At 51.3% G+C, this 23,420-nt stretch overlaps 1 protein-coding gene and 1 long non-coding RNA gene across 3 annotated transcripts; one reads left to right on the plus strand and one right to left on the minus strand.

The window, feature by feature from the left end:
- CCT8 (chaperonin containing TCP1 subunit 8) lies at positions 1-12,650 on the minus strand. Its single transcript, XM_008160350.3, has 15 exons — positions 12,526-12,650; positions 10,817-10,907; positions 10,108-10,187; positions 8,267-8,416; positions 7,476-7,656; positions 7,323-7,384; positions 6,240-6,377; positions 5,181-5,359; positions 4,524-4,590; positions 4,362-4,449; positions 4,164-4,279; positions 3,716-3,787; positions 3,477-3,641; positions 3,161-3,280; positions 1-234 (listed from the first exon to the last, which is right to left on the minus strand). Exons 1-15 carry the CDS (start codon positions 12,583-12,585, stop codon positions 157-159), a joined length of 1,647 nt encoding a protein of 548 aa, XP_008158572.1. The 5' UTR covers positions 12,586-12,650; the 3' UTR covers positions 1-156.
- A 1,276-nt stretch (positions 12,651-13,926) lies between these two features.
- LOC129148341 (uncharacterized) lies at positions 13,927-22,149 on the plus strand. 2 transcript variants are annotated; one of them, XR_008555415.1, is made up of 3 exons: positions 13,927-14,019; positions 17,431-18,070; positions 21,809-22,149. It is a non-coding gene; the product is annotated as an uncharacterized LOC129148341 (long non-coding RNA). The 2 variants fall into 2 exon arrangements; XR_008555409.1 differs by lacking the exon at positions 21,809-22,149 and adding an exon at positions 14,168-14,239 and having other exon boundaries at positions 17,431-18,415.
- Positions 22,150-23,420: the final 1,271 nt, after the last annotated feature.

A 23,420-nucleotide genomic window follows, 5' to 3' on the forward strand; every position in this document is an offset into this window, starting at 1 on the left:
AGGTCCAGGGAGACGGTGTTCAACAGAAATGAGGCTTTGGTAGTAACAACGCCTTTACTGCATTGTCCAGCCAAGGACACAAACACAACACTTTAACTTAGGAAAAGCGCCAGGCAATTCCTATTCACTACAACTACCCACAGCAAAATTACCCCCTCAGTCATTCTGGTCATCATCCCAGTCTTTCTTCCCAGTGGGAGGCTTGGGCCCACCGGCTGGTTTGGCCATGATGATCTGCAACACAAAACAACAAGAATATACTTAGGAACTCTCTAACCTTTAGGAGAAAGAAACAAGACCACGTTTCTATTGGCCTGGCTGAAGAGTACGCAATCATCTAGCGATAAGCCATGGGTTTCCAGTGCACATGAAATTCACCCCCACAGCACACCTTTGTCAGCGCTCAGCAGGGAGGTCCCTGCTTTCCTCAACATTAACCGCAACAAAACCCACATCTGTTAGGAAAGGCATTCAGTCCCTCCAAGACCTGCAGGTCAACACCCATGGAGCAGCGAGAGACTGGCATGCACCACCGGCGTGAAACAACACGCACCCGTTGCTATTTATACACGAGTGTTGTCTTGCCACTATCTTTATCACAATTTCCTTGAGGTTTAGGAACTTTAGGTCCACCTGCCAGTTTTGCCATGAGAATCTGAAGTGGTTGATACGTAAACACATACACTAAGTTCAACACTGAAACTGCTAGTCGTGCACCTGAGAACCATTCCAGCGGTGGAGGGGTGTGGTAAACAGAAGTTCACCTGCCCAGTTCCCTGGTGACTGGAAAGCACACACCAGAAGCCTCTGCCTCGTCTACAATGTGCAGCCCAGCATTCCCCAGGTACTGCCATCTAGCATCATTAAAGGACTAGAGGCCCCGGGCACAACATTCGTGCAGAGTGGGGGGTCCCTCTGCCCAGCCTGCGCCCTTTCTCAGTCGGGGAGCCCTCAGGGGATGTCCGACAGGGAGCGGGCCTAAGCTGCAGTCGGACATCCTTAGCGCAGAGGTGGGACACTGTGCTCCCCCTGTGGGAGTGCACTGACCACCGGGGGGGCAGCTCCTGCATTGAGCGTCTGCCCCCTGGTGGTCAGTGTGCATCCTAGTGACCGGTCGCCGTTCTGTCGATTTGCATATTACCCTTTTGTTACATAGGAGGATTTGTTTGGAAAAAAGGGAGAAGAGAGGTGATAGTTTAGGGCTGAAATTAATTTGGGAGTCTAAAATTAAATTAGTTGGGTTTCCTCAGAATAGAACTCTCTAATTCATAATTTCTGAATCTCAAAACTAGAAACAGTTATTACTTCCCAAATAATTATGTTTCTGGGTTTGGCTTCTGTTTAAAGCACAATACCACCCTCACCCCTGATGGGTTCCACACCTCTTTTCAGAAGCTTCCGTAAGAACTATGAATCTTAAATTCTTGGAATACCCCTTTAAAAACTGAAGTTAAGTTCAGACTGAACTAAAGGCATTCATTATAATTTCAGAATCTAAGTGTAGCTTGATTTTTTTAAAAGTACCTAGACCAGTTCTCAAACTCTCTGGGCCTCATAAACACCTGCACGGCTTCTTTAAAACACATTGCTGGGCCTCCTTCCAGAGTTTCTGATTCAGTGAGCTAGGGGTGGGCCCCAAAATTTGAATTTTTAACAAGTTTTAGGTGATACTGATTTGTGGACTGTTATTTGACAAAGATCAACCCATCCCTCCTACATTATCCAACACTTAAAACTGGATTTCCAAGTGCCGTCCCAGAATATATGCTGCGCAAAATTAGGTACAAATTCACGGCAGCAACACAAACTGGTGAATGGGTACCTGTTTTCCCAAGTGCAGACCAGGCAGACAACAATGAACTAACGAAGGCCAGGCTCCCATTTAAACCCAAGACCCAGAAGCACCTTTGTGCCCGAGGCACTCAGCGGCTGCAGCTGCTGTCTCGCTGGCATAACTGACAGTCACCAAGGGTCTGGAGATGAGGAACTTCCTCTGTTAGAATATCCGCTCCCATCGCCTGTCCCTTCTACTTTGGATAGTTTTAATTCTTAGCCACATGCTAACTTTGAGAATAAGCATTTCCTTAGGCTTCTGCTATATTTACTTTAAAACTAGAAAATACATATTTTCAATGAAAACTACCCAATACATCAATATAAAAACACCCAACTGATAAATCTACTACACAAAGACCCAGCTGCGTTTCTGGTCCTCTTGTGAGGGGAAAGGGGCTTTCTTGTCCCGAGCTGCAATCTGTATTTCTGTCAACATCACCAACTGGTCCCTGTGTTCAGGTTGCTAGTTTCCACCTCACTTGCTTCTCCCATGATTAACTTGGCATAACTGTCACTTAATGGACTTATGCTGTGCTCCCACAAATTACAAGGTTCTATTAAGTACTTACAGATATTTCACTGCTTAGAATCACTTCTAGAATTTTGTAGAAAAATGAATTTCATTAAGTTTACTAGCAAACGCCTTGAAAAATTATGAATTCGGGTTTGTCTCTGAACCCAGTAGTCGTTACCATTTTTTTTTAAAAGCGGAGAAATACTATGATTGTTAACACCTTTACAATCTGCTGGTCCTCCCTCTACACGTAATGTCACAGCAGAAAAGTGAAGCACCAGTTCCTACCGCCTCATGGATTCCCTACAAGCTGGTGACCTGCAGGGTCTGCCCTCTGCCCTCAACTTCCTCTCCATGCTCTTTACAAAGGGCCTGAAAACTAGGACTAGCAATCCAATTGGTCTGACCCGTTCCAGTTTAAGAATAAAGATACCGGCCCGGCCAGCAAGGCTCAGTGGTTGAGTCTTGATCTATGAATCAGGAGGTCACAGTTCGATTCCCGGGCGGGGCACATGCTCGGATTGAGGGCTCAATCCCCAGTAGGTTCAGGAGGCAACCGATAGATTTTCTCTCATCATTGATGTTTCTATTGCTCTCTCCCTTCCTCTCTCTAAAATCAATAAAAACACATTTGAGGGGAAAAAATAAAGAACAAAGATGCTGGTCCTGGCCTTCCTACACCCGTCAGGCGAAGATGAGGCCACTCCTTTGAGCAGAAGGAGAACTGTGCTCGGCCTAGTTCCATGAAAACACACTATTGAGCTCCATGAATACTAGTTTTCCTAAAGATCAAACCCTCCCTCCCCTCACCTGGTCCACTCTGAGCACAGTGACGGCGGCGTTGGTCGCCAGTTTGATGGCCCAGTACTTCCCCAGGTACGTGTCCAGGACGCCAGCCTCCAGCATGTCCTTCACGGCAGGGACCTCAGCCTGTCGACGAAGCAGTTCTCATTTTAGATTCTTGTATGTGGAAATGTTTAAAGGATAAAAGTGCTACCCTACACACCCTACAAAAGGTTATTAATAAAACAGGAACACTAAATTCTCATTCCTTTTCTTTTTACACAGAATTTGTACTTTTAGGTTTTGCATTCTCAAAATAAAATTCAGTGTTTTTTCCAAATACCTCAATATCTAATCCAACATTTTTATTTCCTTCCTGATGTACTGCATAGAGTTTGGAGATGACTTCGTTGGCTTTAACCCCTGAGTTCTCTGACAGTGCCCGGGGAATAGCTTCAAACGCCTCTGCGAACTTCTTGATGGCGTACTGTTCCAGCCCAGGACACGTCTGCAGCAGAAACAAGCTCGTCAATGGACTTGTTCACGTCACAGGAGGAAAGCCACTGCCCCCGAGAGCGGTACCTCTCCGTAGGACGTGATCTGCTTGGCTAACTCGATTTCTGTTGCTCCACCTCCAGGCACGAGACGTTTATCCTGTGACACGTAGGAAAACAGTCAGTGAGCAGGAGTTTTGTTTTCTGTGCTCGGGTTCCTGTGCTCCACCACGACTCGCTGGTCAGGACCTGCGTCTCACTCTAAGCACAGCTGTTACCCAGATGCAGAGCTCTGGGCGTCGGGCACGTGACGAGGGAGAAAGCACGAATGGGAGCAGGTGCACCTTTGCAGACCGAGCACCGAGAGCTGGGCCTGCGATGGAACCCACCACGCCCATCCCTTCAGGAACAGCTCCCGGATCTCAGGTAGAACAGGCTCTCTTCCCACCAGCCGCCCACGGGAAGGTCTCCCAACGCTCAGGAGTCTGCGCCCGAGCCCTGCAGTGAGCGCCACCTCCCGACACCGCGTTACTGACCCTGGTGAGAACTTTGAAAGTGTTCACAGCGTCGTCCACCGCCCTCTCCACGTCGTCCATCAGGTTGTCTGTGGAGCCTCGGAGCACGATGGTGGAGATGGCCCCGTCCTCCTTTTCTGTGGACCAAGGGCAGACGTGTGGGGACGAGTCCAGGGCACGAACACCCATGCTGCAGACACCTGCGCCCTCTCCACCTACCATGCTTGAAGACCACCACCTGGGTGTCCCCCACTTCTGAGAGGGAAACACTGTCACAACGCCCCATTTCTTCAGCCACAGGAGGCGTCTGTAAGAAAGCGACCGTTGTAACAACAGTAACCAATAGGCTCGGCCGTTGGTTAATGTGTCCAAAATGCATACCAGCCTAGGCAGAGCCGTAGCACCGACGGTCTTACACAGCCGCCGGAGGTCCCACTTTGAGTTCAGCCTTAAAAACAAAACCCAAAAACAAAGGCCTTAATAGGAGCCTTGATTCCAGCAGCTAGAAAAAAATGCAGAGATTAAGCAGGAAACTGTACACTGGTCCCCATGCCACACATTTCTGACCCGAAGGTTCAAGCTCAGAAAAGGTTTGGACTGCATGGTGGGCCCAGGTGTGTGTGTGTGTGGGGGGTCACGCATTATTCTAGAACGGGGAGCTTCAAGTCCCCATCAACGTTGAGGGGTCAGCTGTAAAGCACGAGGGTACGTAGAAAACGCCTGCTTTCCTGCGGCAGCCACATTTACAGGGAAGAGAGCAGGGGTTTACCTGCTCATTAGATCACGTGCGAGAACGGGGGAAGGGAGAGGGCCTGTCCAGCGCCTCATGCCCTGGCCCCCCTCTGGTGACTGTACCAGGCCTCTGCCGGAACGCCTCCCCTCCCTCTCGTCAAACGACGCCCAAGATTAAGGTAGTTCTTTTGCTCTTGGACCCAACGCCTCACGCTTCCCTTTCTGGACAGCTGTCGGGGTGCTGAACGTGTTTGTGTCTCACCACCCAAAGCCCGTTAACAGAGGTGGACAGAGGAAGGGCCTCACCTCACCAGCATGACGTTGTACTTGTTTGCGTAATGGAGAGCCATGTCTGCCACCTTGCCGCCCGTGACGATGACATTGGCCCCGGTGTCAGCGATGGCTCTGACCTGGGCGTCCATCAGGTTTTCTTCCCCCTTACTGAAGTTCATCAGCTCCTCAGCAGTCTTGATCAGCACTGTTCCCTAGCAACACAAGCAGGAACTCTCTTAAAACCATTTCACTGCTTGGATGTCCAAAGTCACGAGAGCAGTCTACTGAAGAAAGCAAGACTGGGAAGCACATGAAAATACAGGTGAACGTATTATGAAGCAGAATACGGGATCTTTACAACAGACACCAGCCTGTTCCCGACTCCCGTTCCAAACGGACGTCTGCTCTGACGGGCTCCTTGGCAGAAAGGCCGGAAACCCCTCACGCCAGGTGTGTTGTCGGGCAGGGGTCCTGGCATCGGACTTGGACCAACTAGTTACCGAGGTAACAACGGTTCTTCTGCCACACCCACCGTCACCTGCCCGTGCACAGCGACGCCAGGCTTCAGGGCACCAAGCAGATGTTTATAAAGAGTGGACCGATGGCCACGCCCACCCAAACCTGCCACACTTCTGAGCTTATCAACATCTCGGATTTCCACAATCTAGGATGGAGTCAGCAGTGACCAGAACCTTCAAACCCGACACACACGTGGTTAAGAAAAACAAACCTGTCCACTTTGAATGACATCAGCATGTTTTTTAGGAGCCACAGAAGCCCACTGTCACCTTAAAGCACGAACGAACAGCACACAGCACCGGGACTCGCTGGTGGGCACCCTGCTGCTGAGTGTGTGACTTCTACTGAGGTCAGGGGCCATCTCTATCACAACAGAAACCACACCACTGCGTGAAGACTCAGCTTAATACTCGGCGTTGGAATTAGATTTTCAAATATAAACCCGGCTTTAAACACCAGACATGATCTGTGGTTTCCGATGATCACACAATCATCACTGGTTAAGAGCAAACCGCCCAGAACACAGAATCCTGAGGCGCCTGAGGGCAGCCCCAGCTCTCCCGGTGCTGGTACCTTGGTCTCGGTTATCATGCCGTCGAAAGGACACGAGTACACGGCTATCTTCGCGTCTTTGACAGAGGTCACGTCCCCTTCCACTTCCTTCTTGAAAACCATGCCATGCAGGACCGAAGAGGAACAGACGCCTGAGCCCTGAGGAGTGACACCAAAGCCATCAATGAGCTCACCTGCAGCATCTGGGCTGTGCTGATTCTGCGGTTACCAAAAATACCCTCTTCGACTAGTGACACAGAGAGCAGGCTGACTCCTGGGGATGGGTGGGAAGGAGCCACTGATATGGGGGAGGGGAGAGGTCTTCAGTACAGTGTGAGGAGCCAAAGACAGAAAACTGTTCTCATCCATCCATCCATCCTCCACCCACCCACCTTACCTTCCCTCCCACCCACCCATCATCCACCATCCATCCGTCACTCACCCACCCACCCACCCATCGTCCACCCCCACCCCCAGTCCTGGGGCAGAATAGAGAACAAGCATCGTTTCAAATCTCCCAAGCTCACCACTTAATAGGGAGGGGAGTGCATGGAGGGAGTCAGAAAACAGCATGTGCACATTCACACACATAGCGGGCACGTGTGCTTGTGTAGGCAAAACTGCTGCTACATCAACAGTCATATGGCAACGCGCAAAACCACTAATTCTGGTTTTAATATAGCAAGCAGACATTTTTATAAAAAACACATGCTTGTTTCAATGCTAACATTAAAGTTATTATTGCAGAGCAAAGGACAACTTCCACCCCACTCAAAACTGCCTAAGCTTGGGGTCCTGGGTTCGATTCCAGTAAAGGGCATGTACCTTGGTTGTAGGCTCCTCCCCAGCCTAGGCCCTGGTCAGGGTGTGTGCAGGAGGCAACCAATTGACGAGTTTCTCTCACATCAATGTTTCTCTCTGTCTTTCCCTCTCCCTTCCACTCTCTCTAAAAATCAATGGGAAAATATCCTCGGGTGAGGATTAAGATAAATAAATTGTTAAGTGCCAAAACCAAAGGCAAGGCTTAGGTGTCGATTAACACAATATCCTCCCCGACCCCAAAACAAGTATCTAGGTAATGTCAAACGCATTTTCTAAACTTACCAGAATCTTACAAACTCTGATGTTATCAACGTTGAAATGGCCCGACTCGGGAAAGATAGACACTGTTGAGAGAGGACGCATCAGGAGCTGCACGTGGGACAGCAGGGGAAGCACCTCCGTCCCGTCAGACAGGTGATCCGGATCTGTACTCACCACAGGCCTGGGCAATGAGCTTGGCCAGAAAGGCTTCGTTTCCATACTGCTTACTCATGATGGACGTGTGGAGCAGAGACGCCACTTCATCAACATCTCGGAGATTTTTTGCAGAACAACAAACCAAACTAGGAAGGATCTCGTGGGCTTTCCTGCAGGCTATTTCATAACCTTCTATGACCTTACATGTGAAATGCAAAAAATTATTATTATGGCGACCCAATTAACATGTACACTTTCAATATAAAATAACAAAGCACACGTCCAGAACGACATTCATGGCAGAGCCTACGAGTTAGGACAGGGGTCCTCAAACTTTTTAAACATGGGCCAGTTCACTGTCCCTCAGACCGTTGGAGGGCCGGACTATAGTTTAAAAAAAACTATGAACAAATTCCTATGCACACTGCACATATCTTATTTTGAAGTAAAAAAACAAAACGGCAAAAACACCCGCATGTGGCCCACGGGCCGTAGTTTGAGGACGCCTGAGTTAGGACAGCTGTGGGCGAGAGGCCACATCTGAATCCTAACTGCTACGGATTAGCTACAAGGTCTCGAGCAAGATGTGCCTGAGGCCTCACTCCCTTCTCCTGAAATGGAATGGGGGCGTTGTATCAGCCTCACAGACAGGCTCTGGTGAGGACGAGGTGGGGCCTGCAGAACAGGTCCACAGCACTGGCAGAGGGAAGGCTCACGCTCGCTGGGACTGAGGATGGCTCTTTGAAGCAGTGGGGGTGTGCATGCGTGAGCACACACACACGAACTAGGACACTAAAACGAACGCTTGCCTCGGAGACCGAAAGGCCGATCCTCAGGAGCTCCTCGGCCAGCTCCAGCAGGGCGCCGGCAAACACCAGCACCAAGTTCGTGCCGTCTCCAACCTCTTGCTCTTGCATGTGCGAGGCCATCACGATCATTTTAGCAGCAGGATGCTGCACCTGATGGAGGGGGTTGAGTTTAACAGCAAGTTAAGGCACCTGATATTTAAAGCAACACAGCCATTCATTCCCATTTCTTCACCAGTCAACTCCGATCTCCCAGGGGCCAGTAACTCGACTGCACAGACGGACGGTGTGGTCACAGGGGACAACCAGGCACCCTGGTCCCTGGTCACGTGGTCACTGTTTGAGGAACGACCTCAAAGTGCATACGCTCTTCACCTGCAGCCGCCAGCACGTCCGTCTCCACACACCAGGTCAGAGTATCATTGTATGTTCACTAAATTAAAAACAAAGCAACTCCCACCACTGACTCTTAAGCCTTTTAAAAAAGCTTTACGAGAGCTAAAATAGGTATGGTTTAAGTGGGACATGAGTCTCACTTAGTGTTTATTCTTAATGTAAGGGAGTCAATTGTGCTTGAAAAAGGGGAATAGAAAATGTTTCTTCCAAAAAAGTATACCAAGATTTTAAGTTTTCCCCCTTTAGGATTCAGATGCTTTTTTAGAAACGAAAAGGGGTACCAACTGTTGGCGAGAAAACGAAGCAATCAGTACTATGTTCGAATCATGAGGCCTGTACCCTCACAACCGCACGACTCCGAGAACAGCACAGCCACGACACTCACAATGACAAGTCCCTCCAGCATCTCGTGCAATTAAATTTGTTTTGTTCAGTACATTAAGAATGTATTGTTATTTAATAAGTGAGAGAAATGTTAACTCACCTGTAGGATTTCATTTAAAAGGACTAAGTTATTCGGCTTTAAGAGCCAGAGCCAAGTTCAGGAACACTGGTGGAGGGTCACACAGCCTCTGGGACAGGCGGTGACAAGGGACGGTCCTACGTGTGCTCAAGTGCTGACCGTCCCAAGAACCTGTGGGCGTATCTCTGCTACAGACTCTGTGCCGTCAGAACGGCGCTGTTTCATTGTCACAAAGCCAAACAAGTGGTCTTTTCTTCAAGCCACTGCTGAGCTCAGCTGTCCCTGCCTTGATCGCTTCAGTGCCACACACTTCAGAACCAGACAACAGATCCATCTGTGTGATTAGCAAACATCCTTTTTGTTGTTGCCAATCCTCAACTGGGGACATTTTCCCATTTATTTAAAATTGAAAAACAAATGTTTTCACTGATTTCAGAGGGAGGGATAGAAACATCCACGATGAGAGAGAACCATTGATTGATTGGCTGCTTCCTGCACACCCCCTACTGGGGATCAAGCCCGAAAAACCACATGTGCCCTGACCAGGAATTGAATGCTGACCGCTGGATTCACAGGCTGATGCTCAACCACTGAGCACACCAGCTGGCCTCCACTGATTTGGAGAGAGTGGAAGGGAGAGAGAGAGAAAAACACTGATTGGTTGCCTCCCGCATGTGCCCTGACCAGGGACAGGGACCGAGCCTGCAACCAAGGTACGTGCCCCTGACCAGAACTGAACCCAGGACCCTTCAGTCTGCAGGACGATGCTCTATCTACTGAGCATGGCAGCCAGGTCTGATCGGTTGCCTTCCGAAAGCATCCGACAGGGGACCAAATCCGAGACCTTCTGGAGCATGGGACGATGTCCAACCAACTGGACCGAGCTGGACCGGCCAGGGCTGAGATAAGGTTTCTTCCAGGTTAAGATCTACTTAACCTTTGCGTTACCAAAACAGTTCTTGGCTTTTCAAAAGAAATAACTTACTTCTAGCTCTCTTAGAATAGTTGCTGCGTCATTTGTCACAAACAGCTTCTCCAGGTGGTTGATAACCATTTTGTTCATTCCTCAAAGGTAAGTTAGAAAAACAAGTCCATTACCATTCAAATCCTTCTCCAAATACCCAGGAAACTCTAGTTAAATACCTGTTCCTCTGCATTTCTTAAACTGGAAGAACCCACCCACTCCAACTCCCCACGGCCCCCAACGCACACCCTGGTCATGCTTCCCCCTCGCGTCTCCCCAGTTCACTTGGGACAATGCCAATCTCGTCTCCTTTTTGATCAATAAATATAAACTATACCAACATGCACAAAAGAATTTACTTAACAGTATGTTTAGTTTTCTGCTTATCCCATACACCTGCACTAATCAGATTCCGTGGATGGCAGGAGGCAGGGGATCTTCCCACTTAAATCACAATGTCAGGTGCGAGATGGGGGGCACTTGTAACAATGAACGTGAGCTCCTGTCCAGCAGTCGGAGCTCCATGGTTCCTCCACCCTCTCCAGAGAACAGAAAGGAACGTTTGGTTCCTACTTTCCTAAAGGTGACCTGAGCTGCTGACTGAACATTGGGAACCTGACTAGTGTTGCTGAACGGAGGGAACGTCAAAGCCACCCTGTAGGCCACTCTCCAGCGAGTGGAGGAGCCGTGGAGTCCCGTGCTGCCTCCTAAAGCAGAACTTGGAGATTACCGTTGGGCCCATACGCCGTGCGAGTGGTCTGGGCGAGCTCCTTGCAGGCCTGTATGTTCCTGTACACGGCCTCTTCCAAACCGGAGAAATGCTGTGAACAGACCTTCTGATTAGAACGGGAGGGGAGGCAGGAACGGTCCTTCCCCGAGAACAATGGGGTTGAGTGACAGCACCGCCCTCGGGACCGTCCTGACCACCAGGAGATGCAGGCTGAGAGCACGCTGCCTGGACGCAGAGTCCCACTCGTGTAATGGGCGGAACACGGCCTTTAGGGGCCTGGCCTGTTCTCAACCTCTCTCTGCAGGGAAGGCCCACGCGCTCCTGCAGGTGGAAGCACCGTCCTGACCACCAGTGGGAAGTGGAGGAAGCCGTTTCTGTGTTGGGGCCTGAGCTTAGCGAGGCCAGCAGCTCAGGGTCCCTGGGAAGTCCCACTAGTGCCCCTGCCCCGTGCTCAGGGCCTGGAGGGCAGATTCCCAATGCCCCTCAACCCCACTGCCCCCACCGACAGGCTCCCCAGTCGTGCACAGAACGGAAGGAACCCTGCTTTATTCTGGATGCTCTAGACTTGGGGGTGACTGTGGCCTCAGCTTCACCTCCGTTAGAGCTGCTTCCCCCAGCACAGCAGCCCCAGGGAACCACCATGCGGGGCTCAGCAGGAGAGGAAAGGCTGACAGCACTGTCCCAGGGTCCGCGGTGAGGCTGCCGTAATGTCCGCAGGAGGAACCGTGACCCAGGCAATGCCAACCTCGACCTGACGCGTCTTCAGCCTCCTCTCCTGCCCCCTCGCTCCTCCACCTGTTCTCCCCTCTGACCACGAACCAGGCCCCCCTCCTCCTCAGGGACAAGGCCCTCTGAGCGCCATCTCCTTCCTCCCCGGTTCTCCGTGGCTACACCCCATTTCCAGGGCCTGTGCCCACGGCCCCCCCTCCGGCCTGGACACCTGCCCCTGTAATCGGGCGGCCGCTCCCACTCAGCACCGGCAGGTCCCGCTCCACCGCCCAGCTCTTCGTCGGCTCTGCCATCACTGAGACCCCCCCGTCCTGGTCTGACCCCGTTATCCCTGCCCCCGCCATTGTCAGCTAGCCGCTTCCCCCGCGTTTACATCAGTGGCCGTCACGCTGTCCCGACGGTGCGTCCTGCCTGCAAGAAGCTCGCTCCCCGAAACTGTTCCCTGAAATGGAACCTCGCTGCCCGTTTCCTTAACTGACCGCAGGAAACCCGGGGGGCAGAGAGCGAAGCCACCACGGGAGCAGCCAGCGCCCAGGTCGTCGGCGGAGCACGGACATTTAAAAAGTGATGCTCCGGGCGACACTCCCGGTCCGGCCGTAAAGCCGCGTGGGTCGGGCCAGGGGCCAGGTCCCCGCGGGCGCACAGCTCCAGGGCCACCTTGCGGCCCGACCCCCATCGGAGGGGCTGCGGGCCGAGCTCGGCACCCCCGGCCCCGTGGGGCCCGGACCACGTGGCCCGAGGACCCGCCGGCCCCGGCCCGACCCCGCCGCCCGCCCCGCCGCCGTCCCCGAGGGTGGGGACAGGCGCGCGGCGGGACGCGAACCAGGGTCGCGGGGGGACGGAGGCGCCAAGGCCGGACGTGCCCCCACCCCGGGCACCGCCCGTTCTAGAACCTTCTCTTCCTCCAACCGCGGGACCGGGAGCAGCCGCCCTCCCCTCCGCGGCCGCCACGCCCGCCCCTCCCCAGCCGGCGCTCTCACCTTGGCTCCCTCCTTGAGCATCTGCGCGAAGCCGGGGGCTTTGGGGACGTGGAGCGCCATGGCTGCGCCGCGGAAGCCGTTCACGCGCCGACCCGGAGAGGCGAGGGCCGCACAGCCTCCTGGGAACGCCGCGCGGGCTCATGCCCCGCCTTCTCTCGGGATGCCCCGCCCCGCCCCGCCGCTGGCGGCAGCCTCGCGAGATGGAGCAGTTCCCGCGCCCAGACCGTGCTGACGATCCCCGAGCAGGTCGATCGGCCCGGCCGAGCGCGGGGCGCGCCTGCGGATCTTCGGGTCCGCGCACGCGCAGGCCGCCCAGGCATGGCGCTCGCTCCCGACGGTTCCGGCTCCGCGGGCGCGGGGCGTGGGCCGTCGGGTTTCCTGTTTCCGAGCGGAGGCCGTGGCTGCACCTCAGGGCACTTTGCACGTCATCCTCCCGAGCCGCCGACAGGGTGGAGGCAGGTCCCTCTCCTCCCGGCGCCCGGCCTGCAGGTGTGGTTCTGCCTGACGCCGAGGTGCCCGCGCGAGGGGGGAGGAGCCGGCCTGGTCCCGGGGTGCATTCCCGCTTCGCTGCTGCGGGGGGCGCGGCCCGGGGCCCAGCGGTGGTGCGTTCTTGGTCTCGGGCTGGCCAGCCGGGCCCGATGCCCCGCCCAGAAGCGGTGGCTCCAGGTCAGTTCTGTGCCCCTCGGATCTGCCCCTGGACGGCGGCCGCAGAGCTGGCGTCCCCACCCCGTGTGGGTGTCTGAGCCTCTGATTCCTGGTATGAAAGCTCTCTCTCCCTCTCCCTTCCTCTCTGTAAAGAATCAATAAGTTATATTTTTTTAAAAACCAACTTTCTGCTCTGCCCGCCGGCGCGGCTCAGTGGCTGAGCGTGGACCCATGAACCAGGAGGTCAGGACACACGCCCCGGTGGCGACCCCCCAGTGCGGGGCGTGCGGGAGGCAGCCGATCCATGATTCTCATCGATGTTTCTCCCTCTCTCTCCCTCTCCCTTCTGCTCTGAAATCAATAAAAAAATATTTTTTAAACAAACAAAACTCTTTCTGCTTGTAAACCCAGATGGTTTCTGTTTCCTACCTGAGGTGCCGATTGAGGATTCCCGTGTGAATGGTTGTGAGGAAGGTAAAAACAGCCCCGGCCAGAATTCCGCTTTGGCAACATAACTTCTTTTTTTTTTTTTTTTTAATATATTTTATTGATTTTTTACAGAGAGGAAGGGAGAGGGATAGAGAGTTAGAAACATCGATGAGAGAGAAATATCGATCAGCTGCCTCCTGCACATCCCCTGATTGGGGATGTGCCCGCAACCAAGGCACATGCCCCCGACCGGAATCGAACCTGGGACCCCTGAGTCCGCAGGCCGAAGCTCTCTCCACTGAGCCAAACCGGTCAGGGCGACAACATAACTTCTAACCATCTTATCCGATCCCAATGCAAAGCCTAACTGAGAAAATGGCGTCCGAGGGGAATTCGCCGACTGCCACGCTGCCCTCTCAGGTGAGAAACTGCCCTGGGTCAAGCCAGGCGGCCGGGCTCGCCGTCTTTGGAGAATCGCCTTTGACAAGCATTTTGGTGTCTCACCATCGCCCTGGACGGGGACAGGGACAGGGACAGCCACGTCAGTGGACACTTGTCTCCGTTCTAGGCCTGTTGTTGCTGTCAAACATTTCGTTGCGTGGAATCTTTTTCATACGACCCGTGGGGAACACGTGTCCCGGTAACCACTTTTTATTTTATGGCCTCTATGATCTTACATCTTTTCTGTTTCTCTCTCTTTTAAAAATACATTTTTACTGATTTTAGAGGAAGAGAAAGAAACATCAATGATGAGAGAGAATCATTGATCAGCTGCCTCCTGCACACCCCGCATTGGGGAGCAAGCCCACAACCCAGGCCTGTGCCCAAACCCGGAATCCAACCGTGACCTCCTGGTTCCTGGGTCGACATTCAACCGCTGGGCTTTTGTTTCTCTCTTAAACTACTAGGAACATTGAGCCAAATGTGAGGCCAGCTATCACAACTGTACAGGTGATGTTTTCTATAAGCCACATCATACCCTTTAGGGCAGCGGTCGGCAAACTGCGGCTCGCGAGCCACATGCGGCTCTTTGGCCCCTCGAGTGTGGCTCTTCCACAAAATACCACGTGCGGGCGCGCACGTACAGTGCAATTGAAACTTCGTGGCCCATGCGCAGAAGTTGGTTTTCGGCTCTCAAAAGAAATTTCAATCGTTGTACTGCTGATATTTGGCTCTGTTGACTAATGAGTTTGCCGACCACTGCTTTAGGGAATAAGATGGGGTGTAAATATATTTTTTAAAGTGCTAGTTTATAAATTTACAGATGGCTTGCAGATGATTAACCTTTTGCACTCGGATGTCGAGGGTGACTCGACACGGTTAGCATCGGTAGCAGCTTGTATGTCGAGCCACACTCAACACGTAGTTTCACCGCGGCGGGAAGGGGGATTTTTGTCTATTTTTCCAGTATCTTTTCTTGTTTTCATTAGCATGAAAGGACAAGTAAAATGTAAATGCCATCTCAACTGATGCCACCACCTAAGCTTCACCAATGGCATCTTCAAAGGCTATTTGTTTCCGAAACCGGTTTGGCTCAGTGGATAGAGCGTCGGCCTGCGGACTGAAAGGTCCCAGGTTCGATGCCGGTCAAGGGCATGTACCTTGGTTGCGGGCACATCCCCAGTAGGGGGTGTGCAGGAGGCAGCTGATCGATGTTTCTCTCTCATCGATGTTTCTAACTCTCGATCCCTCTCTCTTCCTCTCTGTAAAAAATCAATAAAATATATTTAAAAAAAAAAAAAAAGGCTATTTGTTTCTAAGACACATCAGTCACGTGAAAAAGGTTAGACCAGTACACTAACTTGCAGGGGTAGATTATTATCCACTAACTTAGAGCAACGTTTAGATGGAAAACTCCATATAATCACACCTCACCCTAACAAAAAACACAAAGATTGTGTTGTTTATTCTAACAGAAAAATCAAAGGACGAAGAAGAGAGACGATTTATATTTGCGAAACATGTGAATGTAAACCAGGTCTTCATGTGGGTGAATGTTCCAAAAATATCACACCACGAAAAATTATAGAGATTAAAATTACTCTCTGAATGTATCAATAATTTGAAATATAAAAAATCCAAATAAATAAGTTTGTATGAAAAGAAACTCCAGTTTTTTATTCTACTGCCGCGCTTTGTAAAATCTGGGGTATTTAAAAAATTAAATCCCGAGTAGAATAAAGGAATCGAGAAAAAAGCAAGCGAGTGCAAAGGGTTAATGGGTTTAGAAGCCTCAGTTCACATTGATTTTTAAAATTAATTTTAAAAAGAAAATCCTCACCTGAGGATATGTTTATTGACTTGAGAGAGAGAGAAAGAAAGACATTGATGTGAGAGAGAAATATCAGATCAGTTGCCCCCAACCGGGGATCAAACCCATAACCCAGTGGTCAGCAACCTCATTAGTCAACAGAGCCAAATATCAACAGTACAACGATTGAAATTTCTTTTGAGAGCCGAAAACCAACTTCTGCGCATGGGCCACGAAGTTTCAATTGCACTGTACGTGCTCGCCCGCACGTGGTATTTTGTGGAAGAGCCACATTCAAGGGGCCAAAGAGCCACATGTGGCTTGCGAGCCGCAGTTTGCTGACCACTGCCATAACCTTTTTGAGCACGGAATGGTGCTCCAACCATTGAGCCATACTGGCCACGGCCACAGTGATTTTTTAAAAACTAATTTAGTAAGAGGAATTGGCAATTTTTGCTAGAAATGCACAGTGTAAGTCAGGCATCCTCAAACTACGGCCTGCGGGCCACATGCGGCCCGCCGAGGACATTTATCCGGCCCGCCGGGTGTTTTTGCCGTTTCGTTTTTTTACTTCAAAATAAGATATGTGCAGTGTGCATAGGAATTTGTTCATAGTTGTTGTTTTTTTAAACTATAGTCCGGCCCTCCAACGGTCTGAGGGACATTGAACTGGCCCCCTGTTTAAAAAGTTTGAGGACCCCTGGTGTAAGTAGTACAATACCAGAGCATAAAGCAAGCTTAAGGCTGCCTTACATCACCATACATTGATTCCATTAAAAACAACAGGAATAAAAGGTCACTGTATAACTTTTCTCCTTAAACTAAATTGCGAATTGATTCATACAAGATGGTTCCAGATTTCTTTTAGGTTCTCAGCCCATGAGCCAGCACTTACTGCGGAGGTTGGATGGGTAAGGACACTCCATGTTCACTGCTTAGCAGCCACCGCCACCCTCACGTACCCTGTTCTTAATGTTTCGGTTATCTTTTTTAATATTTTTAAAAATTGATTTGAGAGAGAGGAAGGGAGAGATAGAAACATCGATTGGCTGCCTCCTGCACGCCCCCTACTGGGGATGGAGCCCGAAACCCGGGCATGTGCCCTGACTGGGAATTGAACAGTGACCTCCTGGTTCATAGGGCGATGCTCAACCATTGAGCCCTAGTGGCCGGGTGTCGGTTGTTTCTTATTAAAATGATTTCCACCGGGATTCTCATTAGGGTGAGTCAGTCTCGGGAATAAGATTAAGAAAGGATCTACTGCCGAAACCGGTTTGGCTCAGTGGATAGAGCGTCGGCCTGCGGACTCAAGGGTCCTAGGTTCGATTCCGGTCAAGGGCATGTACCTTGGTTGCGGGCACATCCCCAGTAGGGGGTGTGCAAGAGGCAGCTGATCGATGTTTCTCTCTCATCGATGTTTCTAACTCTCTATCCCTCTCTCTTCCTCTCTGTAAAAAGTCAATAAAATATATTTTTTAAAAAAAAAGAAAGAAAAAGAAAGGCTCTACTGATGTGTGATTGGCTGGAGCAGTTGCATTGTTTCTGTGCTATTTGATGCAGCTGTTTTCTGTCCTTAATAGACACTCACTCTTCTGACTCCGCCTAGTCGCACCGGGAGGTGAGATCCCGCCAGGCAGGAGCCCTGACCCAGGAGGGTCGTGCCTACGAAATCCTTTCCAGGAGATCGTTTCGTCCGCCTGCATCATCACACGGGGATTTTCGACAATTTAGGAAAACACCATCTAACAACAATTAGAAATTAACTTTCCAAGATGAAAAAGGAGAGTCATTTAGAAATAAGAGCGACAAAGGAATATGTTTAGAAAAATGTAGTAATACACAGTCACTTATCCAATGACTCTCACTTTTTGCCAGAAAATTACCAAGGAGAGAAGGAAAAAGAAGTTAGCAAGGGAAATTCCTGTCTCCACACCCCAGCGCTGTCTCCTCATGTGGGGTGTGGGGGGCTGGTCGGCCCTCCTTGGGACCTTTGGGACTGAGGCTTGTAAGGTGATGCCACTCGTTCCCATAAGCTTTCTGTCTGATTTCTCACGCAGCCCAAACAAGAGCAGGTGTGGGTGCAAAGGTGACACGCAGACCTACCGATAGTAGCAGCAGGTGACAGATAACAGCCAGGGACACACATACAGAGACTTGAGGGACTAGGGAAGCATCACTGGGGCTATTCGGCGAGGCCACTGCCTGGATGGTGCATTGCAGGTGAGGTGACCACCGGCCGTGAGTAAAATAACGATTCTTGCCCCTTCTACGTGGTCAGAGAACATGACAAATACATTTAAATTCTATTAAAAGTGACTTAATTTTTAAAAACATTTCTTGGTTCTTTTTGTAAATTTTATTTACTTTTTAAATAATTTGAGAGAGATCTTTATTGTTGAGATTATTACATATGTCCCTCTTCCCCCTCCCACTGTCCCCCTCCACCTGGTTCCCACCCTGACCCAGGCCTTCACCACTCTATTGTCTATGTCCACAGGTAATACACATCCTATATAATAAAAGGCGAATATGCAAATCGACTGAATGGTGGAATGACCGGTTGCTATGACACTCACTGACCACCAGGGGGCAGATGCTCAATGCAGGAGCTGCCCCATGGTGGTCAGTGTGCTCCTACAGGGGGAGTGCCGCTCATCCAGAAGCCAGGCTCACGGCTGGCGAGTGCAGAGGCGGCGGGAGCCTCTCCCACCTCCACAGCAGCGCTAAGGATGTCCCAACTGATGGCTTAGGGCAGTGGTCGGCAAACTCATTAGTCAACAGAACCACATACCAACAGTACAACAATTGAAATTTCTTTTGAGAGCCAAATTTTTTAAACTTAAACTTCTTCTAATGACACTTCTTCAAAATAGACTCGCCCAGGCCGTGTTGTTTTGTGGAAGAGCCACACTCAAGGGGCCAAAGAGCCGCATGTGGCTTGCGAGCCGCAGTTTGCCGACCACTGGCTTAGGGAAACGGGCCTAAGCCATAAGTCAGACATCCCCCTAGGGCTCCCAGACTGCGAGAGGGTGTAGGCCAGGCTGAGGATACCGTCCCCCCCAGGTGCACGAATCTCGTGCACCAGGCCTCTAGTATGCATATAAGATCTTTGTTTAATCTCTTCCCACCCTCCACCCCCTTCCCTCTGAGAATTGTCAGTCTGTTCTATTTCCATGCCTCTGATTCTATTTTATTTACCAGTTTATTCTATTTATTAGATTTCTTTTTTTTTTTTTTTTTTTTTTTTACAGGGAGGAAGGGAGAGAGAGCTAGAAACGTCGATGAGAGAGAAACATTGACCAGCTGCCTCCTGCACACCCCCTACTGGGGATGTGCCCGCAACCAAGGTACATGCCCTTAACCGGAATCGAACCTGGGACCTTCCAGTCTGCAGGCCGACGCTCTATCCACTGAGCCAAACCGGTTTCGGCTAGATTTCTTATTTATTTTGATTTTTAGATTCAATTGTTGATAGGTATGTATTTGTTGCCATGTTGTTGTTCATATTTTTTATCTTTTTCGTCTTCCTCTTCTTAAAGTATATCCTTCAATATTTCATATAATACTGGTTTGGTGGTGATGAACTCCTTTAGCTTTTTCTTGTCTGTGAAACTCTTTATCTGACCTTCAATTCTGAATGATAGCTTTGCTGGGTAGAGGAATCTTGGTTGTAGGTTCTTGCTATTCATCACTTTGAATATTTCTTGCCACTCCCGTCTGGTCTGCATAGTTTCTGTTGAGAAATCAGCTGACAGTCGTATGGGTGCTCCCTTGTATGTAACTAACTGTTTTTCTCTTGCTGCTTTTAAGATTCTCTCTTTGTCTTTTGCCCTTGGCATTTTAATTATGATGTGTCTTGGTGTGGTCCTCTTTGGATTCCTTTTGTTTGGGGTTCTCTGTGCTTCCTGTACTTATAAGTCTATTTCTTTCACCAGGTAGGGGAAGTTTTCTGTCATTATTTCTTCTAATAGGTTTTCAATATCTTGCTCTCTCTCTTCTTCTTCTGGCACCCCCATAATTCGGATGTTGGTTCGCTTGAAGTTGTCCCAGAGGCTCCTTACACTATCTTCATATTTTTGGATTATTTTTTCTGTTTGCTCTTCTGGTTGGGTGTTTTTTGCTTCCTTGTATTTCAAATCATTGATTTGATTCTCAGAATCCTCTCCTTCACTTGTTGAATCCCTGTATATTATTCTTTATTTCAGTCAGAGTATGCTTAATTTCTGACTGGTCCTTTTCCATATTTTTGGAGGTTTCTAGAAGATTCTTGAGTAACTGTATAACTGTGGTTTTAAACTCTATATCCAGTAGTTTGCTTTCTTCCATTTCATTTGTGACATGTTTCTTTGTCTCTGCATTTTGGCTGCTTTCCTGTGTTTGTTTCTATGTATTGGGTAGAGCTGCTATGTCTCCTGAGTTTGGTAGAGTGGCCTTGTGTAGTAGGTGTTCTATAGGGCCCAGTGGTTCATCTGGGAGCTCTAGGTGCACCCCTTTGTGGGCTGTGAGCACAGCCTTATTGTAGTTGAGAGTTGATTGCTGTTTGAGTCACCGGGAGGAATTGACCTTCAAGCCAATTGGCTGTGAGAATCAGCTGCGACTGCCGAGACACCCTATGGGGCAGGACTTGCTTCAGTGGGGCTTTGGTGCTCACTGAGTCTGCCCCCTGAGTGTGTCCCTTGTGGATGTGAAGAGTTGTAATCTGGATGGTCTCACATTGACCCCTGGGTACACTGGCTCTTGGGTCTCCAGGGAGGTGCAAAGTCAGCCACTGCCTGGGACCACCCAGCAGGAGCCACAGAGAGAACTGTGGGTTCCTCCTCTTTGTATCGAGTTTGGAAGTGCCCAGACGAGGCCCAGCTGTGAAGCAAGGCAGGCAGGTGCTGGTGCTGGGTCTTGGGCCTTTTGTTAGGTTTGGGCTCCCTGACCCAGCTGCAGCTTGTTTGAGAGAATTTAGCCTGAGTAAGGACAGGCCATTCAGATGCAAAAGCTGCTGCCCACAGCTTGGGTGGGGTTGTAAATTGGATGAGGGGTCTTAGGGAATCATCAGGGCGGAGCAAACAGAAATGGCTGCCAGTCCGCCCTGCCGGGGAGGTCCCAGCACGGGAACAATGACCGCTGTGAGCACCTCTGTCTGGAAGGAAGCCGCCCCGGAGTTCCTGCCCCGATGCCAGGCAATCCAGTTCCCCCTCGTATGTGTCTGTGAACAGGATCTCGTAAGTTCAGTGCGAGGTGCCGGCCTGTTAAGAGGAACAGCTGGGTCTCCTGCAGCCCGTGTGTCACTGAGCCCAATCCCCGCTGGTTTTTACAGTCGTAGTTCTCACTGCCCATAGGGGCTTCTTTCCCAGCTCTGGGACCCTGAACTGGGGGTCCGGTGTGGGGCTGGGACCCCTTGCTCCTCCGGGCGGCCTCCACAGAGACGATCTCCCTCCCAATTAAAAAGCCGGACCACCCCTTTCCCCTCCCACCCGTCTCAGTGTGCGTTCTTCTTTGCTTCTCTAGTTGTGGGGCTTCCATTCAGCCAGCTTTCCAGCGGTTCTGATGATGGCTCTTCTGTATTTTAGTTGTAATTTTGATGTGCCTGTGGGAGGTGGCGGGTACAGGCGTTTACCTTCGCCGCCATCTTCCGTCCTACGTTTCTGCTTCCACCTCTTGGTTCTTGGTGGAGGGAGCTTAACTTCTCTGAAACATTCGTTTATAACATCGCGTTCCGCCGACATGATGTAGGAGTGAGGTGCTGCTGTGTCTACCATTGCTGAGTGCTCACGGCTGTTCCTGCGTTGTTCGAAGCAGCGTGGGGGCGTCCAGGCAGGATCATAGCTCTCACTCCGTGCAGGACCCCGAGGCAGTGAAATTGCTCCCATCGGGGTGACGGGGCCGCTCAGATCTCCGCGCCTCCAGTGGGTTTGTGGGGCGTGGTGACAGATCTCACCATCCCAGCCCTTCTGTGCCCCTTCCTAGAAGACTGCCTCCTGCAGTCCTGTTCCATGGAAAACACCCGAGAACATGCAGGAAAGCGGCGGAGGGAAATGAACTTGGACGTCTCTGAGCTGACACTGCTGTTGGCGCCGCGGGCGGGCGACGTGGGGAAGGCCGCCTGGCCATTCCTCCAGGTGCTGATTGAGACCGGCTCACTCAGTTCCCTTCATACAACGCCAATTCCCAGCCAAGTCACTCCAGACCTTGGAAAACAGACTAAAATGGCGTGTGGTATCCCGGGGGAAACAAACTATGACGTAGATCACAGAGTGAGGACGGCGACGGATGGCTGCTCACAGCAGGAGCCGGCCCAGGTCACCAGGGATGGCTGCGCCCCGTGCGCCCGTGAATGCTCCCCGAGACGCACCTGTGATGTTCCCGGCGGGACCTGCTGCTGCTCCCCGGCTCTGGGAACCCGGGTCCTTCGGTCACAGGCCGACGCTCTGTCCACGGGGCCCAACCGACCAGGGCGGGAGCGTCTCCGTGAGCTTTTGCGCATCAAGCAGCGCTCACCACGCCGGGGAGCAGCTCGGCCACCCTGAGGACGCGCGGGCAGACTGGGGACTGTTGATGTCATTTCGTAGTGACCTCCTTCAGGTTCGTTTGCCACAGGCTGGGTGCCACGTCACGGTGGATGGCAAAGGTCAAGAATGGGGAGCAGTGCCGGCCTGGGGTGGGCCCCATTTAATTGGTGATGATGACGAGAGAACCCAGGGAGGCACGTCCCAGGGGGGCAATCTGACTTAAAGGGGGCGATTCGAGAATGAGCTATGAACAGTGACGTGTTTGCATTTCTTGTGGGTCTAGGGGCCTCATAGACAGCGTGTAAATACATGTGACATTTATGCATTCCAGTTCTCTGTTTTGAAACTTCATTTGCTATTTTTTCACATCACTTCATATTATTATGATGTTTTTAACAGTTTCTTAGTGACGTCTTCCTCAGGACCCCCACGGTCCTTTCGTCCTTTTATTTTTCTCTTTCGTGGCTGCCGTGTTCTTCGGAAGCTTGTGTCGACCACGTTCATGGCCTTTCAGGCTTCCTCCCGTGAACAGGGGTCACTTTTTGAGTAAGAATTCTATGTCACGGGGGGGGGGGGGCATCGGATTTGAGAGATGCTGAGGGGGGGCACGGCCAAAACGAGGTGGGAACCACGGGGCAGGGGGAGTGGTGGGCGATTGGTTCCGTTTCAGCCCAGGCCCCTCCTCACTCCATCCACCCGGCAGTAGCTCGACCTGAGTTTCATAAGATGAAGTCTTTGGACGCACGGTGTGTCCTGTGCCGGGGCTGACCGAGTCACCGCGATGGCGACGTCTCCTGTCGCGAGTTCACCCCGAGCCCCGGCTCCCTGTCTGGTCATCGTCACAACCACCTGCTGAGAGCCCCCCGACGACTTCCCAGAGACTCAGGGTTACAGCCAAACTGCACCAGGGCCTCCACGGCCGGCACGATGGCGCCCATCCCGGCCTCACGTCCCGCTTCATTCCCACTCAGCGCGCGCGGAGCTCACGTCCCTCCCGCCTTCCCCCAGCATCCCGCTGGGCGTGGGTGCCTCCTCCTGTCCTTCAGGACCCAGAGGAAGTCCCGTCTCCC

Source organism: Eptesicus fuscus, chromosome 3, assembly GCF_027574615.1.
Source record: "Eptesicus fuscus isolate TK198812 chromosome 3, DD_ASM_mEF_20220401, whole genome shotgun sequence".
In the NCBI taxonomy this organism is placed as follows: Eukaryota; Metazoa; Chordata; class Mammalia; order Chiroptera; family Vespertilionidae; genus Eptesicus; species Eptesicus fuscus.

What these genes read in the sequence shown, in the direction of transcription:
- CCT8 (XM_008160350.3), bottom strand. Translation starts at nt 12,585, where the DNA reads ATGGCGCTCCACGTCCCCAAAGCCCCCGGCTTCGCGCAGATGCTCAAG. An exon ending in CTATTCTAAGAGAGCTAGAA is followed by an intron (nt 8,417 to 10,107) that starts GTAAGTTATTTC and finishes CCCCTCCATCAG; the next exon opens with GTGCAGCATCCTGCTGCTAA. An exon ending in ATGTTGGATTAGATATTGAG is followed by an intron (nt 3,281 to 3,476) that starts GTATTTGGAAAA and finishes CTTCGTCGACAG; the next exon opens with GCTGAGGTCCCTGCCGTGAA.